This window comes from Bison bison, unplaced genomic scaffold (assembly GCF_000754665.1).
Source record: "Bison bison bison isolate TAMUID 2011002044 unplaced genomic scaffold, Bison_UMD1.0 scf7180017864491, whole genome shotgun sequence".
Lineage (NCBI taxonomy): Eukaryota > Metazoa > Chordata > Mammalia > Artiodactyla > Bovidae > Bison > Bison bison.
Window position 1 is genome coordinate 22017362 of NW_011495050.1, and position 8563 is coordinate 22025924.

Here is an 8563-nt window from a genome sequence, read left to right on the forward strand (position 1 = left end):
GATCATATCCATGCTCTGGAGCTTATCTCCCTTTATAGCATCCTCTCTTATTCTACCTCTTTTTTTGTTGTAGTTCATTCACTAAGTCATGTCCAACTCTTTGCGACCCCATGGACCGCAGCACACCAGGCTTCCCTGTCCTTCACTAACTCTCGCAGTTTGTTCAAACTCATGTCCACTGAGTCGGTGATGTCATCCAACCATGTCATCCTCTGTTGCCCGCTTCTCCTCCTCTTTCCTTTAGCCAGTTATCTACTTGAAGCCTAGATTCTCTCCATAGGTTATAAAACTTCCTCAGATCTCCATGCCTTGGGCCATATTTTTCTTCTTCTAGAATTATCCATCATCAACTCCCTTCTCTTGTCTGACTTACTCCAACTCATCATAAAGATTCATATTAAAGATTAAGGAAGAAGCTTTTTTTTTTTTTGGAAGGGTTTCTGAACCTTTTCCTTCCCTATTCCAAGACAAAAATGATTAGTCTTTTCTGTGGAATCAGTACATTTATAGCATCTACTCTCTACCAAGAACAGTTTTAGGAGTTGGAGAATCACAGAAAACTAAGCTACAATATTTGTGCTCAAGGACCTTGTTCTAGAAGAGAAGACACATAAATATATAATTACATTGTAGTGTGATAGGTGTCCTAGTAGAAAGTATGATCTGAGAGAAGGATATGAGTGACGTGTTCCTAGAAGAGGATAAATCCATATCAGTTTTTAAAGAATAACTCAGAGTTTATCAAGCAGAAAAGGTGCATGGGTTAGGGCAAATATATAAGACTTAAAGAACAATATGTCCATCAGCACTGGACTCCAAATGGAGAGTGCAGCTCAGTTGGTGAGGCAGGTAGTCTGTTGGGTCTCTAGAGCTAGAACACTGATAGCCAGTTTTCAGCCCTGGTGTATTCTTACCTCTTTTTTCCAAAAGGTATTTCAAACTACTTTGTAAAGTAAGCACAAATGTGTTAGAAATGTCATGAACATAGGGGAAAAGGAGATGCGTAACCCGAAATCAATCATAATAACACATAGTAGTAACCTGAGAAAAAAAATGGAATATTCAAGTCATGTACTCTTACACAAGATCCACTGACTGTTTGACTAGTTGCCAAAAAAGAAATAGGAAAAGAAAATGAAAAGCAAAGTCTTTGCTTTGTCTTCAGTAGTTTTACACGTCCTTTCAAGAAAGAAATTACTTGAGCTAGTTTGCCTTCTCTTACCTTTTGTAAAATGCCCTTGCTGAGGAATCCACTAACCATATGGTTTCTTCCAATATTCTCTCCTTTCTCCCCCTTCTCCCTTAGTATCTTTTTGCTACATACATTGCTCCTTCAGCCACTCTTGACATTGGACTTCAACAGGAAAAGAAAAGAGAAATTTATATGAAAATACAACCACCATTTGAAGACCTTTTTGATGCAGCAGAAGAATATATCCTCCTCCTCCTTCTTGAGCCTTGGACAAAGATGATAAAATCAGACCAAGTTGCTTACAGAAAGGTATCGTGGCACTGATCAGCTGTGTGTAAACCATTCAGGTTTACTGCAAAACTGATGATAGGCAACATTGTTAACTTGCAGGAGAGAAAAGCTGAAAAAGGTCTCACATGGGCCAGGAACTTAGAGTTAAGATTTGGGCAGACACAAATTTGGGGCAGGGAAAGTATTGATTCACTTAGTTTTTCCCCATTTCCCTGTTGTCTCCTAACAAAAGACGAAAATTGATGTCATTTTTAATTCTGTCTACAAATATGTCAGCAGAGAAAAATCTGAGTTTTGGATTCTTGTGAACCAGTAAAATGTGGCATGATAATATACTAGTTTTGTCATTTCTTGCCATTTCTCAGCAGCGGCTTTAAATAATTTTGATTAATGGAAGGAGCCTGTGTATTTTTATTCTGGATGAGTTACAGTAAATACTACACCCATGGAAAATGTAAACATTCCATATGTATTGTGGAAAACACATTCTGTGACTTAAAGCACTCTCAGATGTTCATGAGGTCAGACCGCTTGATTTGAGAAAAGTGCCAGCACACCTTTTTTCATTCCAAAAGAGCTGATTTTAAGTGTAGGTGCTTGAATATTTTCACTATTCTTATTGATGTGTGGAAGATTAATTTGAATCACAAATGAAAGCCATTTGTGGGTATTTTTAATATTAAGTTACTGCATGTACCCTTACCTTATTGAATTATAACCAATATAACACAATGGCTTATTAAATTCATTGACCAAAATAATGAAAATTTCATTCCTGATTTCTTTTTGTCCTGAAGAATTAACATTCACATCCTTTCTACCACAGAAATGCATGTTTTACACTAGGAATATTGGGATATCATATGAAATTTTTGAAAACTTCTCTCCAGTCATGATTTAAATACAGTATATGGTATAGAGCAAAATGAATCTGAGATATGGTCCCACGATGACAAAAGTAATTTAGAATTATAGCTAACTTCCGTAACACCAAGAAGTTTCGGCATTAGCCGTGATTCTTATGAAATGCCTGGGACAAATTATATGCTCTTTTTTTAAAGGAAAAGTAAATTTCTCTTAATTCTACAAGCTTCTTAAATTCAGCCCAAAGGACCTCTGTAAAAGTTGGGCTGACTGGATTATGTGGACCCTTTCCCAAAAAGGATGAGCAAGGAGATTTAACCAAAATTAAATATTAAATACAGGAAGTTCTCCATCAGCCAAACTGATTCTTGCCGGCAGTAGAGAAATGGAAAATGATCTTGTTCTCCTGACGGTGTAAAGCAGTGCAGCACACAGGCTGAAGGCTGGGTCCTGCTGTGAGGTTTAATTTCATGATTGAGCAGAGTGCCATCATTTTTTTCTTCTACTGTGGATTATTTGGCCCCCTAAAGCTAGCTGTACCCATCTTCATGTCAAGTCGCTCAGTCATGTCTGCCTCTTAGCGACCCCCTGGACTGCAGCCCACCAGGCTTCTCCGTCCATGAGATTTTCCAGGCAAGAGTACTGGAGTGGGCTGCCATTGCCTTCTCCAATCTTCATGACTATTATCCCATTATAATGAATAGAAGCTGGGAATGTGACCCACCCAATGTGTTTGCATTGTCTGTTATTTCACATGGGGTATCCAGAAAGGAGGAATGGTCTTTGGTGGCATTGTATCATTACACAGAAGTGTATGCATCTTTTGTTTTATCATGTGCATTTGTAGTCTGACTTTGCTGTAACTAGTGTTTTTCACTATGAAGGTCTTCCTGCTTTTGCCTCCAAACTAACTTACTTTATTGGCAAGTGTATTTGTTTTTTAGCCCACTGTTATTGGCAAATTGTGCATTCTTTCCCCACTTTTTCATAATGCATATTCTTTTGATGTTACAAACTTTGTTATTGTTTTATTATAGGTGGAGCTGGTGGAAGAAACTCGACAGCTAGATTCCACATACTTGAGAAAGCTACAGGCTTTGCATAAAGAGACAGTTTTCAAGAAAGCTGAGGTAAGAAACTCTCTACTTAGAAAAACAAACATTTTAACCTGGAGAGGATTTTCACTGCATGTATTGGTGGTGTGTGGGAATAGGGATCATTGATTGAGGAGCTCATGTATGATAAAGTAGGGGGCAGGCAGTTCCATTTTCTGCTGCTGCTTTGCCTAACATGCTGCGTATGACAGGTATCACATTTTACTGACACGTTATTTAACAACAAAGCCAGAAAAAGAAAGCAGATGAAGTCGTGTAGGGAGCCAAGATACTCATTTGCCTTAGAGTCTTCAAGCCACGTTATATTCCTTTGGATGTTACTGGCTATTTTCTGTATGGCAGCAACTCTACTTGTTGTCAAGTTACAAAAAGAATTAACTTGAGTTTTCCAAACAGAAAAGGAAGTGTTGTGTGACAGCAATAAGCAAAACAAGAAAGAAAAATATGGAAAGGCTTTAACGGAGTCAATAAAAAGATCATAGGATTGACTGTGATAGTCAGGTGTTGTTTTGATATATAAATTTACAAATTTGTGATTATCTAAGTAAGCCATGATAGACCCATAAGGCCGTAAGATTAAATGTGTGTATCTACATAAAAATGACAGTTTAGGTTCATATTTATTCACATGGAAAATGCCGAGGACATGTTATTATATAAATATGTGGGGAACAGACACTGGTCTGATGTAACCCTATTCATATAAAATTATACATGCATTTCTACTTGTATACATATATGCAAAGAGAGCTATTTGGGAAAATGTTCATCAAATGTTAAAGATAGTTAGCTCTGAGTGACAAGACTTCAGATGATTTTTTTACTTTCTACTTTCTACCTATCTGAAATCTTTATTCTTTTAAGCTTTTACACAGACAGTAAAGTTATTTTTTAGGTATATTCATGATTTTGCCTTATACATATAGAAATTCTTTATTTGAAATTCCACTAATTAATATCTGGAAAGGATACATAAAAATTCATGAAGATAGTATATTATAAAGTTATATCTTAAAATTTTTTTAACATATTATTCATAATACGTCTACCTATTAAAATTTTTTAAATATAGGAGTTTATCTCATGGTCTGATGTTTTTCAAAAACAAGTAGGAAAGTGAATTAATTATTCAGCAAGTTACATAGGAAGGATTTCTAAAGAATAAGCCTCGCTAGCTTTTTGCCATGAAGGGCTTATAAACTGTTCATGAAGCATCAGAGGTCTTAAAAATAACTTACAATTGACTGTTCTATGAGGGTGATTACATCTAAAGTATCTTGTATTACTCTATAACTTAAAAAAATTTATAGGTAAAATAATGTTTTATATTCATGATCTATTATTAAGGAAAAGAACCAAGTTACAAAACCACACATAGTTGTATAGTACTATTTCCATATTTAATAAATTATGTTATGTGTAAAAAAAGACCAAATGGATACACATAGAAATGTGGTGGTTATCTCTGGATGGTGGTACTATGTATGCGGTTCGTTTTCTTTTTATTACAAAAGACATACTACTTCCATACCAACAAAAATAGTAAGATTAATATTTTATAAGCAAGTGTTTACTAAATGTTTACTAATGTTCCTGAAAAGAAGGGAATAGAATGGAAAGGACCAGAACAGAATTTGATGTGTTAGAATCACATTCTAGATTCTTTACCCAGTTCTACCATTGAATTGATAAATGCCATTGGCCTGATAATTAATTTTTATTTGTTTATCTTTAACTTTGGAAAGTAATTTGTTGTATTTAAGAGATTTTTATGAAAAGTATTATTTCACTAGGACACTACTTGTGAAATTGGAACTGGTATTTCACCACTTCCTCATGTCTCTAAAAACACAGAATACTGGAATATGGTTCCTGAAGAATATAGGCATTTTAATTTTAATGAACTGCTTAACAACAAACTGGAGTTTGAACATTTCCGTCAGTTTCTTGAGGCTCATTCTTCAAGGTGAGAAACATAACCATTTTAAAATTTCTCGATTAAAACAATTTTCTAAGCTACTTATTTTTTAAGCTGCTTGTTTTGATTCAACATGATAAAAATGATCTGATGCTTGGTTTTACCCATTTCTGTAAAAATTAATGAGCATAGTTATCTGAAACGTATATGGTTAACTTTTTGTTGGGAATTGCATTTTGATAATAGCAGCCTCCAGAATGTTATTTTGAGTGGTCAAACAATATTTGTTGATACTGTTAGCACTGGCTAAATTAAAACACCAGTATATTTCATTTTTCCCTATTTTGACTTTTCTTTCTTTTGTGTTTTTCTAGACAAGTGCTCTGATTACTAGTTCTGAGAAGCTTCTCTTTTGTATTTCACTGAGCTATTAAAATTACTGTGCTGCTTTGTGGCTTTTGTTAGTTAATACACAAATGAAGTATTGTAGTTCTGCATAGAATCTTGGTACCTTATGACACATTTATCTAATATAAAGTGAAGTATTCATCATATTTTTCTCTAATAATTTTCTCCCAAGTTAGGAAAAACTGGCTAGACCTGGGAGCCAAATTTCACATACATAGTTTCCCTTTTTTGTGATGATAATTATTCTAAATTTAACATGTTGCCAAATAGACATGCAATAGGTGGGAATTTTTCCATCTTTGAAATTGATAATACTAGTCCATCATTAATGGAAGAACTCTGAGACCCTACCAGTATGGTGGTAGGTTCTCTCCTGATCCCAGTATTCCTTGTATTCATATATATATTTAGCCAGGACGGGACACAGTATTGTACTCATTAGTTCCATGGTCTAATCAGTTGTGTTAAACTACTCAACACAGCACTTTCTAAGTTCTATCAGATCAATTACTTGTTTGGTGTTTAACAGAATTGAAAGAAAGAAATAAGATGGGCTGTACTTTGTTTTCATTTTAGCATGGACCTTATGTGCTGGACAGACATTGAACAGTTCCGAAGAATAACTTACAGAGATCGAAAGCAAAGGGAGGCAAAATCTATATATATAAAAAACAAATACCTCAATAAAAAGTATTTCTTTGGGCCCAACAGTCCAGCTTCTGTGTATCAACAGGACCAGGTATTAACATGGAAGCGTATTTTCTACATTTTAAGTATGAAAACTAGTAATTTATTTCTTTTTGCTAACAACCTGAAAGTCATCTTTTTTCTTTTGCTTTTATGACTTATCAGTTAGATACTTCTGATATCTTTTTTTAGGTATTCATAATAATCTACAAATGTCTGCAATGTGGGAGATACTTTAAAACTAAAGTATTATATATTATTAAAACTTTGTTATTTATTAAGGTGATTTATTGAATAAAATTAACTATCATTCATCTACTCACCCATTCATTCAGCAAATATGGGTGCCTGTGAAATGCCAGACACTGTCCTAGGTGCCAGGACAAATGGCAAACAAGGTGAACAAAGTCCTTGCATCTTTCAGTGGGTAGAAAAACGGCCACTATTAGCTGTTAAGCCTCATCTCTACCTCTTTTCTGTTCTTCTCTTAACTGATATTGCTCAAAACATAATCAATCTTTGAAAAATCCTGTTTGCCATTGAATTGTCCTCCAAAACTATTTCTGTTGACCAGGAACATAGATTTTCCATTTTGTTGAGCCAAAATCATAAGGCCTTAATCACAACTTATTAATAAGTGTACAAATGTAATGGGATTCAGCAATGGGTTTGAGTGTTCATGTAATTGATACATGAGATATGGCTTAATTTTAATGACTTTGAAATATAAAATTAAGTGTTATAATTTATTTAACTTGAAGTTTGCTAGTACTAGAAGTTTGCTAGATCAAATGTATAGCATTTGATTTCTTTATTTTCATAGTTTAAAACAATGCATACCATATGCATTGTTCATAATTAATTAAGATCCTGCCTTCCCAGGGATCCAACCCAGGTCTCCCATATTGCAGGCAGATTCTTTACCAGCTGAGCCACCAGGAAAGCCCAAGAATACTGGAGTGGGTAGCCTATCCCTTCTCCAGCGGATCTTCCTGACCCAGGAATAACCCAGGGTCTCCTGCATTGCAGGTGGATTCTTTACCAACTGAGCTATCAGGGAAGCCCTATATCATAATGGCATCAGTTCAGTTCAGTTGCTCAGTTGTGTCTGACTCTTTGTGATGCCATGGACTATAGTACTCCAGGCTTCCCTGTCTATCACCAACTCCCGAAGTTTACTCAAACTCATGTCCATTGAGTCGGAGATGGTATCCAAAAATCTCATCCACTGTCATCCCCTTTTCCTCACGCCTTCAATGTTTCCCAGCATCAGGGTCTTTTCCCATGAGTCAGTTCTTCACATAAGGTGGCCAAAATATTGGAATTTCAGCTTCAGCATCAGTCCTTCCAATGAATATTCAGGACTGATTTCCTTTAGGATTGACTGGTTGGATCTCCTTGCAGTCCAAGAGACTCTCAAGAGTCTTCTCCAACACCACAATTAAAAGCATCAGTTCTTCGGCGCTCAGCTTTTCGTTATAGTCCAACTCTTACATCTGTACATGACTACTGGAAAAACCATAGCTTCGACTAGACGGACCTTAGTTGGCAAAGTAATGTCTCTGCTTTTTAATATGCTGTCTAGATTGGTCATAACTTTTCTTCCAAGTAGCAAGCGTCTTTTTATTTCATGGTTGCAGTCACCATCTGCAGTGATTTTGGAGCCCCCAAAAATAAAGTCAGCCACTGTTTCCACTGTTTCCCCATCTATTTGCCATGAAGTGATGGGACCAGATGCCATGATCTTCGTTTTCTGAATGTTGAACTTTAAGCCAACTTTTTCACTCTCCTCTTTCACTTTCATCAAGAGGCTTTTTAGTTCCTTTTCACTTTCTGCCATAAGGGTGGTGTCATCTGCATATCTGAAGTTATTGATATTTCTTCTGGCAATCTTGATTCCAGCTTGTGCTTCATCCAGCCCAGGGTTTCTCATGATGTATTCTGCATATAAGTTAAATAAGCAGGGTGATGATATACAGGCTTGATGTACTCCTTTCCCACTTTGGAATCAGTCTGTTATTCCATGCCCAGTTCTAACTGTTGCTTCTTGACCTGCATACAGATTTCTCAAGAGGCAGGTCAGGTGGT

The 8563-nt window shown here is 35.8% G+C and overlaps 1 protein-coding gene across 1 annotated transcript in view; it reads left to right on the top strand.

Moving 5' to 3' along the window:
• Positions 1 to 8563, top strand: part of RGS22 (regulator of G-protein signaling 22) — a 154909-nt gene that overhangs the window by 104785 nt on the left and 41561 nt on the right. Inside the window, exons 18-21 of the mRNA XM_010863558.1 lie at positions 1307 to 1501; positions 3385 to 3477; positions 5256 to 5428; positions 6365 to 6527. Coding sequence (XP_010861860.1) covers positions 1307 to 1501; positions 3385 to 3477; positions 5256 to 5428; positions 6365 to 6527 — 624 coding nt within the window. The remainder of the gene's footprint in view (positions 1 to 1306; positions 1502 to 3384; positions 3478 to 5255; positions 5429 to 6364; positions 6528 to 8563) is intronic.